This window comes from Rhinoraja longicauda, chromosome 21 (genome assembly GCF_053455715.1).
Source record: "Rhinoraja longicauda isolate Sanriku21f chromosome 21, sRhiLon1.1, whole genome shotgun sequence".
NCBI classification, from domain to species: domain Eukaryota; kingdom Metazoa; phylum Chordata; class Chondrichthyes; order Rajiformes; family Arhynchobatidae; genus Rhinoraja; species Rhinoraja longicauda.
In genome coordinates, this window is record NC_135973.1 from 35,789,389 (window position 1) to 35,805,106 (window position 15,718).

Here is a 15,718-nt window from a genome sequence, read left to right on the forward strand (position 1 = left end):
ATCTCAAGCTGAATGAAACATCACGTTCCTTTTTACCCTCTACATTGATTGAAGATGTTAAGAGAAACACATCCACATACGGTCAGAGGTAGTCTACGACCTATCTTTTGGAATGCAAACCAAATATTTCACAAGCAAAGGTTGTGTGCAATTACACAAAATTAGTTGCTGCCAAGCAAGAGAAAAAAAAAAGCACATTGATTCTTATTCTTTAGTTTAATAGCAATATGGTACATCTATAGATGCAAGAACGGATAGAAACGGGATTCCTACCTGTAACATTTATCTGTACAATGAAGTTTGCAGATTGGTTCGTGGTATTCCAGTCCTTCAAATATCACTGGACTACAATTGGCTGACGAACCATCATATGACAACACAGAAAACAACGGACTCTGTCTTGCCTGACTACTGGGCAGGAGACAAACCATTCGTCCGTTTACTTGGTCACGAATAGCCACTGTGTCAGTCAATTTGTACAAATCAGACACAATCAATTTGCGTGCAAATCTGGAGATTAATTTTAAAAAGTTACTTAAGAAAAGCTATGGCATTTTCGTAATTCTGTAATCAGCTCACATGTTACAAGCAAAACTAGCATGCCATTACTTGATGGTACAAATACTGCTGAACTGAGCAAAAGTATATTTGAAAGTGTGACCAAAGATAGGTCATTTTTCATTTTGTCAAAAGAAAATCCAATATTTTTGATATAACTATAAAAAAATCAAGGAAAATATGTACAATAGCATCTGTAGAATTAAAAAACTTGATTAGAATTGACTAAAACAAAGAATCAAAATATCTTAATTCAACATTTAACTTGCATCTACCGCATATATTCAATTCCTTTACACACCTGAATTCAGAGGGACAAAAGAGTACAGGACTTCATAAACAGATAGCGCACTAATAACCCACAGATCTAAAATGTGTACCTTTTCTCATAGAGTTCGGTGAATTTTAGCAATGGCAAGCAACATGCTGGAGCATCCTGCAGAATCAATATGGCCTCAGAGCTATAATAATAAACAACGAGCAAGACATTCATTCATGACATGTCTAAACATTGTATAGTTTATTCAGACAAGCTGTCCTGCAATATTTCTTCTTGGAGTAACATAGACAAGCTGAGCATCCAAAGACCCAGGTGGAAGTGCCAATTTTTGCATTTGATATTTTATTTCAAACATCCAAATTCAGTCTTGAATAAATTTGTCCAGAGTTGATGTTAAGAAATTTGATACCACTCTATTAAATGGTCCACAAAGCATGCTTCAAAGCTGGAAGTCTTCAAAATTTATCAAAATCTTAGAACGGTACAACACAGAAAAGTAACACTTTTGGCCCACCATAAAGACTAAATGTGCTAATCCTACATTAGGCCCATACCTCGCTCCTGCCTTTCCTATCCAAGCATCTGTCCAAACATTGTAATTGTATCTGCCTCTACCATCTCTTCATGCAGCTTGTTCCAGGCTACCACCACCCCCACCGTCTATGGTGAAAAACATACCCTTCTAGCTTCCTCCAAGTACACCCCCTCCCCCCCCTAAATCTGTGCCCTCTAGTTCTGGACTCCCATACCCTGGGAGAAATAATCTGTCTACCCTATTTATGCCCTCAATTTTATAAACCTCTATAAAGGTCCACACCATAAGCCTTCTACAATCCTGTAAGAATAAATACAGCATATCCAATCTTTACTGAGAGCTCTCCATTCCAGGTAATATCCTGGTAAATTTCTTCTGCACTATCTCCATTGATCCATCTTTTCTGTAGTGTGGTGACCAGAAGAGAACACAATAATTTTCCAAGTGTGGGCAAGGAACGTTTCGTACAGCTGCAACATGAAGGTCCAACTCTTGTATGCAGTGCCTCGACCTATGAAGGCAAGCATGTCAAATGGTTTTTTTTCACCAGTGCCTCCATTTTCAGGGAGCTATGGACATGCAGACCAAGGTCTTCCTGTACATCAACACTCCCAAAGTTCCTACCATTTACTCTATATATCTTAACCATATTTTGTGCTCTGAAACTCGACCATCTTACACTAAACTGGATTAAATTCCATTTCCCACCACTTCACCCAACCTTCCAACTGATTTATTCCAATGTCCCATAGACAATCTTGGTTATCTACGACTCCACCAGTTTATGTCATCTACAAACTTGCTAATCAGACAAACTGTATTCCCATCCAAGTCATTTATATATATTGCAAAGGTCCCAGCACCAGTGTTCAGTCAGAACAACACCCATCCACCAGTACCCTCCGCACCCATCACCAAGCCAATTTTGGATCCAATTTGCCAAATTCCCTCAGATACCTTGCTCCACACCTCTGGACCACCCACCATGCCTAACCTTGTAAAAAGCCCACATGAAGTTATCTTCTGTACATCAAGTTTTAAGATACTTGTTTAATCATAATTGGTATAACAGGCTTTTCATTTGAAATAAAGTTACAACTTTTGCTTTTAAGTTACTTTGTAGTTAAAATGAAAAGGAAATAATTCTTAAAACCAGTTGGCATAAAACATGACAGTGTGGCCATGCTGTCGAGTTGGATTTCCTCCACTGATCAAACACTACACAATGATTTGGATACACAAACTCAGTGGAGTAACTCAGTCATACAGCATCACTGGAGAACACGGATAGATTCGTTTTGGGTTAAATCCCTTCTTCTGAAGAAGGGCCCTAACGTGAAAAGTCACCCTTCCATGTTCTCTAGAGATGCTGCTTAACCTGCTGAGTTACTCTAACACTTTGTGTTCTTCTAATAGAATTAATAGTTATTCCCAAAATCAAGTGATTTTACATACAGTAGAGGCAGAAACAATTTTACCTTAGTAAAGCCAAGGATTTATTGACATTCCCAGTGGCTAATGATACTTGGATTCTCTTGCATCCTATTCGGTATCTGTGTAAACTATTAACAGCCGAAATTGCTTCCTGGAGACTCTCCATCTGCACCATTGCCTTCAATTGATAGTCGGTGTGAGGACTTAGTTCCACATTCTTCACCTATATATCCAATAGTTCAGATGAGAAAATAAATGTTCATCTTATTTCTAAAATACAGAAATGACTGATAAAACATAAAAACATTCATTTCAGATTATTAATAAAGTAACATTGTAAAAACTTTACAAATATCACCATCTTTCATTGGATGATGCTGGATAAAGGAATTACAAAATATATCCAAGTCAGAATGCTATGCCACTTGGAGGGAGGCTGGCACATGGTAGTGTTGCAAGTGCCTGAAACCTTTGCCCTTCGCGATGATGGGGAGTAGGTGGTATTGTTGATTTAGTCAAGGCAAGTAAATGCAGTGCAAATGGTATATACTTGAGGAGGATAGGGTATCAATGAGTCAGGTGTGTTGTGCTGGATATGTCAAGATAATTAATCAGTGCCAGAACTACAATCATCCAGACAAATGGACAGATTAAAAAAAGAATCACGTTCCTGACTTGAGCCTTACAGATCGTGGAAAGGCATTGGGATGTTATTCTGACTTGTTCAGATACCAAAGATTTTACTTGGCTGGTCAATGGTGATGCCCAGATTATTAATGGTGGAGTACTGTAATGTCATTTGTCGTCAAGTGTAGGTGATCATATTCTCTCATTGCAAGGCTCATTACCTGGCACTTCTGTGGCACAAATGTTACTCGTCATATTTACATAATTGTGAATAGAATTGAACTTTGCGCAGTGAGCAGCAGAATCCCCACCCATGACCTTAGGATGGAAGGAATGTCATTGATTAAACAGTTGAAAATGGTTAGACCTAGGAAAATGCCGCAAGGACCTCTTGCAGTGATGTCCTTGGAGGTGGGATAACTAGCCTCCAGCTATCACAATCTTCCTCCTTGGAGCAATGTACAAATCCAACCATTGGAGTTTTTCTCCTTGAAGCACATCAATTTAAATTTAAGTGGCCTGTTGTGAAGGGCGGTCACTTGCAAGTCACCTCTGGGATTCAGCTCTTTATTTGTACCAAGTATGTAAATGAGGATTGGAGCCAACAAGCCCCAGCAAAACCTAATGGAACACCAGTGGTGACCAAGTACCACCTTCCGTCACTTTGTTGATAACTGATCATAAACCGATAGGATGGTGATTCAATGGATTGGTTTTGTCCTCTTTTTGTGATCATGCTGCAAATTAAATTGGCTGAAGATCGACTGTGTGGATCTCAGGAATAAAGCAAAGGTGGATCATCAACTTGGGATTTTAATCTTTTACGCTGTGTTTACAATATACTGAGCAGCTTCATACGCCATTTCAGTGGTTACTTAAGAGTCAACCACATCAGTGGGTCTCGAGTCACAGATAGAGTAGACCAAGTAGGAATGGTAGATTTCTTTCTCTGAAGGGCATAAGGAAACTCGAAAACCTTTTGATCAATATTAATTACTTGTTTTTGTTAAATTACAGATTTGCTGAATTTAATAATTCCACATTGGCCCTTTGGATGATTAGCTGGTAACAACTTTACACCATCAGTGTACCCATTAAATTTATGCAAAAGCAAATTTATTAAATCAACAGAATAAACATTTTTTTGTTGAACTATGTCACACTGCAGGAAATATTTAAAGTTTAAATCTGAAATTGTTCAGAGATTAAAAGCAAGTATATATATATTTTTTTAAATCGAGGATTGAGCTAACTTGAGCCAATGTTTGGACCTTTATTGAAGTACCAAAATCAATTCATTAATGCAGAGCAGGAGCATTATATAGTGCACTAACAACATAGAATCAGATTTAAACGCAAACATTTTAAATAAGTGCAAATTCTGAAAAATAACAAACGTTCTTTCGTACAGCTTATGAAGATTGAGATTTTCTTATTATTAAGCTTAGTACAGCTCACAGCCAAGAGAGAGGTGTATACTTCTACCCGATCCCTAATTCATTAAGAAAAGGGAGGTAGGAAATAAGAAAATGAAAAGACATGACAAAAGTTTCACATCTACAATAAACTATTCATTACAACTCTGCTGTCTTAGATGCAAAAAAAATATTCATTGTCAAGCATTCCTCTATTCAAGCATTCCTGTCAGTTACCTTGCCATGCCTGAAGAAAATCTCATGCAATATTTGATGTAGTTCCTTTCTGGACATTCTGTAATCCAAGTTGCTGACCTGCACATCTGCTCCATTTGCAAATGGGTCAGTCTGGACATCAGAATAATGGTTTTGAGTTGTGCTTATAGGTGAGGAACGGTTTGAGAGGCTTGGAGATAGACTCCTAGGATATCAAAAGTCAAATATTGTCACATTTTTCTAAAAAAAAATCACAGTACAGATTTACTAAACTAAACATCAACACTTTGTAAATGCAGTAATATTCCCATTTATTATTACTCATTAATTTCACATATTTATCTCTTTTAAAGGATGGGCAAAATTGAAAGTTACCTAGCAGACCAGGAACCATGGCACATAATAGGTGGTGTATTATGTCTTGAAATTGACAGCTTAGAAAAAGCAGAAGGGGAACTGATACGGAAGTCAACTTTTTTCTCACTTCTGTCTGTTGGACACTCCAATGGATTTGAAGTTGGAGTTTCTTGCCTATTTAAGAAAACATTGAATAATGTGCTTATTCTTCGGTAGATTCTTACAGCTGTCTGTTATATGAAACATTTGTCAACATCAGACTACATTTACCTCAGAATATTTCTATATTGCAGCGGCATAAGAAGAAAAGGCAAAATTAAAATGCTGGAATTGCTCAGCATATCATAAAATGTGTGGAAAGAGTGCTTGAGTAACTCAGTTTCCGACAGCATCGCTGGAGAACATGGATCGGTGCCGTTTTGGGTCGGGGTACTTCTTCAGACTGGTTATAGGGGGGCCGGGGGAAGGAAATCTGGAAGAGAGGAGGGATAGGACAAATGTGTGAGACTGAGATTGAGGAGTTGCAAATTGTGTAGGTAGAAGGGGTGGGGGGGAAAAGGTGAGGGGTGGCTAGAGGTTACCCATAATTAGAGAATTCAGTGTTCATACCATTGGGTTATTAGCTACCAAAGTGGAATGAGGTTTTGTTCCTCCAGTCTGGCTATGGTGGCAGACCAGGACAGAAAGATCAATATGGAAATGGGAAGAGTGGTTAATATGGTTAGCAACCTGGATGCTGTTTGATCCACTGAGTTACTTCAGCACTCGGTCTTATTTTGTAAACCAGCATCTGCAGTGCCTTATTGCACATAAAATAAGTGAAGGCAGAAGCAATCTTTCATGACTTCTAATCATAATCAGAAAAGGTTATGGACAGGGATAGATGGAAGGGGTAGAAAACATACAAAGGGTAGATGTGTGAAAGTTAGGAAGGTAGAATAAACCAGATGACAAAAGAGAAGTGCAGAGAAAATATTAATGAGACAAAAAGCATTCTACAGAAGATGGAATTAGGAATAATATTTACTGTTGAACTCGATAGTTAGGATCATGAATTTCATAATTTGTGAGTGATAATCCCTATCCACTACTTCTGTGATGAAATTGCTGGCTACATCAATAATCTGTCAGTTCATTTGAAGATCAACATTCGGACAGAAATCTTTGCCATGTATTACACTTCTTATCCTAGCTGTCCTTCACACAGCTGTGTTAAAAGCAAATAATGTGCTAGAACTGTTTCAACAAATTATACTCAAAATATTTGCTTCCCATTAAAATGCCTAATCATTTAAGAACATCCAGTGTTCTTAAATTCTAGAAAAGTGACAAAAATCTACAAAGACAACATTTAGCACTTTCAGTTAGAAGATTTTTACAGTAACAAATAAGTCACTCTCTCATCATACATGTAGTCGACATGTTCATCAAACCATACTGATTCCTTTCTTCAATATGATCAATTATCTCAAAGAACATGAAGAACTAAAAAGTACAAAGCTTAGAAGTACAAAATGACACAATTACTCATCAACCAGAGTACATGTTAAATGCAAACTCACTTAACGTTTCCATTGAAAGATTTTCCATTTCCTGTATTTTTAGAAGTAGCTGGAGAACACACAGAATGGTTTATTGGTGGAGATTCAGTTCCTTGCTTTTTGATCTGAGGTGCTTGTCCACTTTGTTTGGTTTTGGATTCCATACCACAGAGCTCCTTATAAAATAAATAATTAACTGTTAAAATATAAGCAACTGTGTCAATGTCTATGTCAGTAGTTTTGTTTAAAACAAGAAAAAAAAGGTTTTACATTTTGAATAAACCAAATGATTTCCAAACCTCCACATGAAAAAACTTAAATGAGGTTAAGCATTGTTAGCCCATTCATAATTGGGAGGGACAAGAGTACACATATTTGAAAAAGATGTTGTGTCAAAGCTAAGTTTGACAACAAGAACAGAATTAGTGGAGTTTTATAGACCTAAATTACATAAAATTAAAATTGAAGACAATCAGGTTGTTTTCCTCAAACTTCACATGTTCCACCAATTTGTTTAATACTACCATAAACATCAAACTCACTTTTGCGGCTCAAAAACGTACATACCTGTCACTTATTCTAAAGAAACCCGCTTTCATTTCTCAAATTAGTTTCAAGACATAACTATATTCAGTTTGAGAGTTGTAAATCTGTGGAATAATCTGCCTCAGAAGGCAGTGGAGGCCAATTCTCTGAATGGATTCAAGAGAGAGCTAGATAGAGCTCTTAAGGAAAGCAGAGTCAGGGGGTATGGGGAGAAGGCAGGAACGGGGTACTGATTGAGAATGATCAGCCATGATCACTTTGAATGGTGGTGCTGGCTCAAAGGGCCGAATGGCCTACTCCTGCACCTATTGTCTATTGCATGTAAACTACATTATTTTCAGAGTTCAACAACCTCAGTGTATTATCATTTAGTCAACATTACTATTAAGCGAAAAGATGAAAATTTAAAAAACAGGATATATATTTATAAAGTAATAGAAATACAAGCAGAGATTATGAATAGTTTTGCCATCTGTGTTACTTATATTGTATTAACACACCAGTAGAAAATATAGTACTTACCATTTCAAGTTCCAATTATTTCAAGATGGATTATGATAATGACATTAAAAGTTCATCTTTTTTAAATGATTTAATTTGTGTTTACTAAAACCTGAAAGGCTTTTGTAAACCAGTAGAAACACTGATAAAATTCAACTTTCACTTGCAGAGAAGCTGTTTAACCAGAATCCCTCATCACATTGGATAATGGTAGGTCTACCAGAGGACTAGAAGATTCCAATTGAAGTGTTAAGAATATAGTCTAAGCACCACATTGGACCTTAAACTTCCATTCTTTTGGGCAAACAACTGCCATATCAGCAACTTAGCTCCAAAGGAAAGGTAAGAAAATGGTTTCTACTTATTTTACTTTTGGGTGGAGGGGTGAGGACAGAAAATTGCTCGTTTCTACCACTTTAAGCAACACACCTGTAACACTTAAATCTATCATTACCCAATTAGTCACTTGTGAATTACAGATGCAGCATTAATTGCCTATTGGAAGCTGTCTTATTTATTTGAACTAGGTTAGTCTATGTTTGGTTATAGCTTGCAAATCTGTATTTAAAAACATACATGACAAAACTGTACAGTAACTAAATCTGTACATTTTGCCAAACACTATGCTCTTTCCAGATACAGTCTGCCAATAAAACTCTTGCTTTAGTGTATTTTCACTCTATCTAAATTAGTTTGATGTTCAACTTTCTGGACTTTTAGGGGAAAAACAGGGTTTTTTTAAATCTGGGAAATTTTCCTGAATGAAAAAATATCTCCTCAATCAGTAACTTCCACAGTTCTGATAAGGATGGACAAAGGCATTCTACTTTTCAGAAAAATATATTATTTACACCATTCGTTCCCATCTTAATTTTTTTTTAAACCAATTCAGCACGAGTCCCAGTCTTCCACAAATTGTAGTTTCTATTTCAACAGAACACCTGTGAGGAATGCCAACAGGATTGGGCTTCTTGGATTCTTTTCATATCTCATTTAAAAACTGAACTGATGGATATAAATTGAATGACAAGATGTGTTTTTAAATTAAATGTTATTAGTGTCAAGTAGGGTGGCACGGTGGCGCAGCGGTAGAGTTGCTGCCTTACAGCGAATGCAGCGCCGGAGACTCAGGTTCGATCCTGACTACGGGTGCTGTACTGTACGGAGTTTGTACGTTCTCCCCGTGACCTGCGTGGGTTTTCTCCGAGATCTTCGGTTTCCTCCCACACTCTAAAGGCGTGCAGGTTTGTAGGTTAATTGGCTGGGCAAATGTAAATTTTTATTTTTTTTTAATCGTCCCTAGTGGGTGTAGGATAGTGTTAATGTGCGGGGATCGCTGGGCGGCGCGGACCCGGTGGGCCGAAAGGCCTGTTTCTGCGCTGTATCTCTAAATCTAAATGATGCTTTATATATATTAGCTAACTGTTTTAAGACATTTAATATTTTAAGATATCCTGGATATTACACACAATTTAAAACTAGTTAATGACCCTAAATATCTTCCCAAACCAGCAACACCTAGATTGGGGCTGTACTGGCAATGAAAGGTTTACTTAGAGCAAGGGTTCCCAACCTGGGGTACATTTTGCCTAAATCCTAAATTTGTTGACTGTGTTTGGTTCTGGTACCTGTTCATCATTAGTTGTTCATAAACAAGTGAAATAACATTGTTATGTGCTATTATTATTGTTATTTGAACTTAAAATAATAGTGTTAAAAACAGTATTTTAAAATTTCCCCTTTGTCAGTTGCTTTATTATGGTAGAAGTGTAAACTCAAATTACTGAACAAAACAGGGTGGGGGTAAATTTACTTTCGAAAAGTTGCAACGGGATAAACGGGATGAAAAAGGTTGGGAACCCCTGACAGAGGGATATGGGGCAGACAGAAGCATGGAGGGGGATTAGTGTAGATGGGGTATCTTGGTTGCATGGGCAAGTTGAGCTGCAGGGCCTGTTCCATGCTGAATGACTCCATGAATGTTTTCAGGGTGTGTTTCATCAGTACACTTGATTAAGCTCAGGAAATGTTGCTGGGAAGCTTCTGGGCAGGGAAGCAAGTAATTCTCATTATTTGTCAATCAAATGGATTCTTTGTCTGGAGGAAGGGGTCATTACAAGTCAACATCACCATGTGCAAATTCATGCATAAAAGTGATGGATTCCAATAAGGAATCATACAAATTGATACTTTTTAGCTCAAACGTCATTTACAGCCCAGAAATTAAACCGTCAACACAAATAATTTATTTGAAACTATGCATTTCCTATATGCTAGAATAGGATAGGCAATGTGTATTCTTTCATCAATGTTTAAAGATTATAGAGTCCCAAAATGAGTGAATTTAAAAATAAATGCCCTTCAACAAAAGCACTAATAGCACTGGGACTTGGCCAATAACCTTTCATCTTTTAGTTTTTGTGAAAGGAAAAGGATAACGAGGTAATTTGGAATTAAATTATATTGTTAAGCAGCAATCAAAGGATTTATCTGCATGATCATGAGGCAGTAAAGGATGTGATGTCATTTAAGAAAGGCATGTCCCCAGGTTGACAATAGACAATAGGTGCAGGAGGAGGCCATTCGGCCCTTTGAGCCAGCACCGCCATTCAATGTGATCGTGGCTGATCATTCTCAATCATTACCCCGTTCCTGCCCTCTCCCCATACCCCCTGACTCCGCTATCTTTACGAGGTCTATCTAGCTCTCTCTTGAAAGCATCCAGAGAATTGGCCCCCACTGCCTTCTGAGGCAAAGAATTCCACAGATTTTACAACTCTGACTGAAAACGTTTTTCCTCATCTTTGTTCTAAATGGCCTACCCCTTTTTCTTAAACTGTGGCCCCAGGTTCTGGACTCCCCCAACATTGGGAACATGTTTCCTGCCTCTAACGTGTCCAATCCCTTAATAATCTTACATCTTTCAATAGATCCCCTCTGTTTTATTGTTTATTTTTATTGCTTCTTATTGTTGACTGTGGGTAACGGAATTTTGTCCGAAAACATGTTTTTGGATGACAATAAAGGCTATTCTATTCTATTCTATTCTACTCATCCTTCTAAATTCCAGAGTATAAAAGCCTAGTAGCTCCAGTCTTTCAAAATACGAGTCCCACCATTCCGGGAATTAACCTAGTGAACCTTCGCTGCACGCCCTCAATAGCAAGAATATCCTTCCTCAAATTTGGAGACCAAAACTGCACACAGTACTCCAGGTGCGGTCTCACTAGAGCCCTGTACAACTGCAGAAGGACCTCTTTGCTCCTATACTCAACCCCTCTTGTTATGAAGGCCAACATTCCATTGGCTTTCTTCACTGCCTGCTGTACCTGCATGTTTCCTTTCAGTGACTGATGCACTAGGACACCCAGATCTCGTTGTACGTCCCCTTTTCCTAACTTGACACCATTCAGATAATAATCTGCCTTCCCATTCTTACCACCAAAGTGGTAACCTCACATTTATCCACATTAAACGGCATCTGCCATGCACCTGCCCACTCACACAACCTGTTCAAGTCACCCTGCAACCTCATAGCATCTTCCTTACAGTTCACACTTCCTTACAGTTCATCTGTAAATTTGCTAATGTCACTTTTAATCCCTTCATCCAAGTCATTAATGTATATTGTAAATAGCTGCGGTCCCAGCACCGAGCCTTGCGGTACCCCCCTAGTCACTGCCTGCCATTCTGAAAGGGACCCATTTATCCCCACTCTTTGCTTTCTGTCTGCCAACCAATTTTCTATCCATGTCAGTACGCTACCCCCAATACCATGTGCTCTAATTTTGCCCACTAATCTCCTATGTGGGCCATTGTCGGAGGCTTTCTGAAAGTCAAGGTACACCACATCCACCAGCTCTCCCCTGTCCATTTTCCTAGTTACATCCTCAAAAAATTCCAGAAGATTTCAGTGTGGATATATATTTCCAATTTATTTTCAGGTTTATATAAAATGTATGCCTCACTTATGCTTGTGAGCATTAATGGTTTTCTGTGCTTGACACTAAAAGCCTTTATTGGGTGGATTGGCTGATCTTGGCAGTAACTACTGCCATTTTTCTTCTTCAAAGACCAATCTGCTGATTGCCTGTTAATGCGAAAGTAACTGGAAAACGTCTCTTTTCACAGCAAAAGAGGACTGGACTGATGTAACTGCCCACTGAGGTATTGAGCTTCGGCTCACTGGTCCCTCAAGATGCTACAAGCAGTGAAGCATCTTTTAGTTTTTGTAACAGGGGAAGGTTCTAGCGGGCAACAGGTTCTGTCAAGATATTTGGCACTCGTAGATTATTGACCGACAATGGGCTTTGCTCTAAGCAACATCTAGCAAAAAGTCACACCTGGATGGGTCTGGGAAGGGATAATTAGAGTTTGGAGCATGCACCTATCACCTATCTCTCCCCACCATTCCTTCTACCTACACCTTTTGTGACTTTAATCCTTTTGTCTCTGACATCTTGACCTTTGTTCAACCATCTGCCTATCACCCCCCCCCCCCCGGCTGTGTTCGCCTATGACCTGGCATGATTTGTCTTGCCCTTCCACTCTTCCAGCTTTTTTTCTCCCTACCCCTGCAATCAGTCTTAAGAAGTTTCCCAACCTGAAACGTCATGTATCCATGTTCTCCAGGGATGCTGCCTGATTTATTGAGTCACTCCAGCTGTTTATGCCTTTCCAACAACTGCACTTCCTTGTTTCTACTGAATGTTGGTGCTGCTGCATTAAATATGTTGATAATTTACTTTTGATCTTTCTTTGTTACTGATACCTTGAGGTGTTGAGACGTGGCAGAAATAGGCCCTTGGACCCACCGAAACCACGCCGACCAACATTCACTAGTTCTATCCTACACATGAGGGACAATTTACAGAAGCCAATTAATCTAAAAACCTGCATGACTTTGCAATGATGGGGAAACAGAAGCACAAGGAGAAAACCCATGCAAACACAGGGAGAACATACAACCTCCGTAGAGACAGCACCCCTGGTCAAGATTGAACCTGGGTCTCTGGTGTTGTAATGTAGTACCACTACTTTCCCCTTGAGGATTGTATGAGCAACGTAAGGCAAACTGACGAGCACTCCATTTGAGTGTCCTTCCCAATTGTTGAGGGATGAAGAATCTTCAAATCACCAGAAGTATTGTATTAATGAAGACCAGCCATCTGTTTACCAACCAGATCCTGTCTGATTTGCACATTTCTGAATCCCCGCATAAAGTAGTTGATTTCCCAAGTTAAGATTAGTGACTAACTATAATTATTTCCATTTGCATTGATGTACTGTATTCTTGCATTAGTCTTGCAGACTAGTGAGAGAATTGATTGGGGATGATCTGAAATTCTGCAATGTCAGGATAAATCAAAAATACTAGAGGAACAAGATAGACCACTCGACCCTAAAAACCGTAGTACGTCAAGGCACCATTTTAGTAGGCAGAAACTTGCAGAAACATTTAAAAAGAAAAAAAAAAGAAAAATCTGTGAATAGATCAGATATATTCTGCATTTTGATGGTATAATTACACATACTGTTCCCCCAAAACACTGATTACACCTCAAGGCATAATGAAAGGCGGGTTTTGCCTACTAAAATGGCTCCTTTGCATACAATTCAGTATAGGCGATTTCAACGGAGTGGTCCATCTTGTTCCTCTAGTATCTTTGGGATAAATATATCATGAGGGAAATTATCCAGCTATTTCTCAATGCATTGTTTGGACTCTCAGAACCCAATCATTTCCCAAGAGAAAAGGGGTATTACTTTAATGCTGGGTCTACACTGGTGATTAACTTTCCCAACAAATGCAATAAACCTTCAAATGGCTTCAGAATGTAGATTTGTGCTTCCCAATGGAACAGAGGAGCAAAGGTTTTGTACTTAATTCTGTTCACTTCAAACACAGTATCACTTTGGTTATAGGCTGCTGTGCTCCCTCTGCAGATGACCACATTTCTGTCCAAGTGGGGATAAAATTGGATGTAACAATTAAAACATATATACATGGGGGATCCAATGTGACTAACGCAGGAATAATGCCATGTATCCACAAAACATGAGCATTATCGCAGTATCCCAAATTTGATATTTATCGTGGGATGGAGAGGGTAAAATGGGGTCATAGCGAGAGTGGTGGTGCAAATGATCAGATCATTGGAGACAATGCAGATGGTGGTGGATGTCACAAAATCACTAGCTGAATGGCACTCAGAATAATAAGTGAAGCTGAGGTGATGACAACTCTGACTGAAGTGATGGCTGGCAAGGTATGAGTCTTTCTCCTGGCTTTGCCACTCCCATTTCCAAAACAACCTTTCGCAACAATAGCCTGTCACATTGACACAGCAAAGTCAATTTCACTGTGTAGTAAAAATGTTGAAATTATCCAAAGCAGTATTATTGAGTTGGCCTTATTTTAGGCTGGTAGATTAATTGCCCTGGAATGCCTTTTCGAGATATTCCTCTACCTACCTAGTAATGGTATGCACAAAAATGTATATTTAGCATGCTGGACAAAACAATGAAACTATTTAAACGCTACTGGAACAGTGTAGCACAAGAACAGGCCCTTTGGCCCACAATGTCTGTGCCGAACATGATGCCAAAACCAATTCCTACATGGCTGCACATAATCCATATCCCTCCACTCCATGCCTATCCCAAAGTCTCTTAAATGCTGCAATCGTATCTGCGTTAATACCACCCCTGGCAGCTTGTTGCAGGCACTCACCATTGTGTGTTTATTAAAAAATTGTTCTGCACACCTCCTTTAATCTTTGCCCCTCTCATTTTAAAGCTATGCCCTAGTGTTTGATTTTTCTATCCTGAAAAAAAAGGTGCTGTCTTTCCTATCTCAAATGTCAAGTGTGTTTTACTGTCATATGTCCCAAAATAGAACAATGAAATTCTTTGATCAGTCTGAAGAAGGGTCTCAACCCAAAACGTCACTCATTCCTTCTCTCCCGAGATGCTGCCTGACCCGCTGAGTTACTCCAGCATTTTGTGTCTATCAATGAAATTCTTACTTGCAGCAGCATAACAGGCATGTACAGTGCCCTCCATAATGTTTGGGACAAAGGCTCATCATTTATTTATTTGCCTCTGTACTCCACAATTTGAGATTTGTAATAGAAAAAAATCACATGTAGTTAAAGCGCACATTGTCAGATTTTAATAAAGGCCATTTTTATACATTTTGGTTTCACCATGTAGAAATTACAGCAGTGTTTACACATAATCCCCCCATTTCAGGGCACCATATTTGGGACACAGTAATGTCATGTAAATGAAAGTAGTCATGTTTAGTATTTTGCTGCAGATCCTTTGCATGCAACGACTGCTTGAAGTCTGTGATTCATGGACATCACCAGTTGCTGGGTGTCTTCTCTGGTGATGCTCTGCCAGGCCTGTATTGCAGCCATCAGCTCGTGCTTGTTTAATCCCCTTCAGTTTTCTCTTCAGCATATAAAAGGCATGCTTAATTGGGTTCAGATCGGGTGATTGACTTGGCCACTCAAGAATTTACCATTTTTTTAGCTTGGAAAAACTCCTTTGTTGCTTTATGTTTGTCCCAATGTTTGGGATCATTGTCTTGCTGTAGAATGATCCGCCAGCCAATGGGATTTGAGGCATTTGTTTGAACTTGAGCAGATAGGATGTGTCTATACACTTCAGAATTCATTATGCTACTACCATCAGCAGTTGT

General features: G+C 38.8%; 1 protein-coding gene across 8 annotated transcripts in view; it reads right to left on the reverse strand.

The window, feature by feature from the left end:
* Window positions 1–15,718, reverse strand: part of marf1 (meiosis regulator and mRNA stability factor 1) — a 70,103-nt gene that overhangs the window by 25,714 nt on the left and 28,671 nt on the right. For 7 of the 8 annotated variants that reach the window (XM_078418336.1, XM_078418335.1, XM_078418334.1 and 4 more), the window contains 6 exons: window positions 6,985–7,139; window positions 5,441–5,596; window positions 5,087–5,270; window positions 2,852–3,030; window positions 939–1,019; window positions 274–510 (listed from right to left, as the gene is read on the reverse strand). In XM_078418336.1, coding sequence (XP_078274462.1) covers window positions 274–510; window positions 939–1,019; window positions 2,852–3,030; window positions 5,087–5,270; window positions 5,441–5,596; window positions 6,985–7,139 — 992 coding nt within the window. The remainder of the gene's footprint in view (window positions 1–273; window positions 511–938; window positions 1,020–2,851; window positions 3,031–5,086; window positions 5,271–5,440; window positions 5,597–6,984; window positions 7,140–15,718) is intronic. The other variant, XM_078418338.1, reaches the window with a different exon arrangement.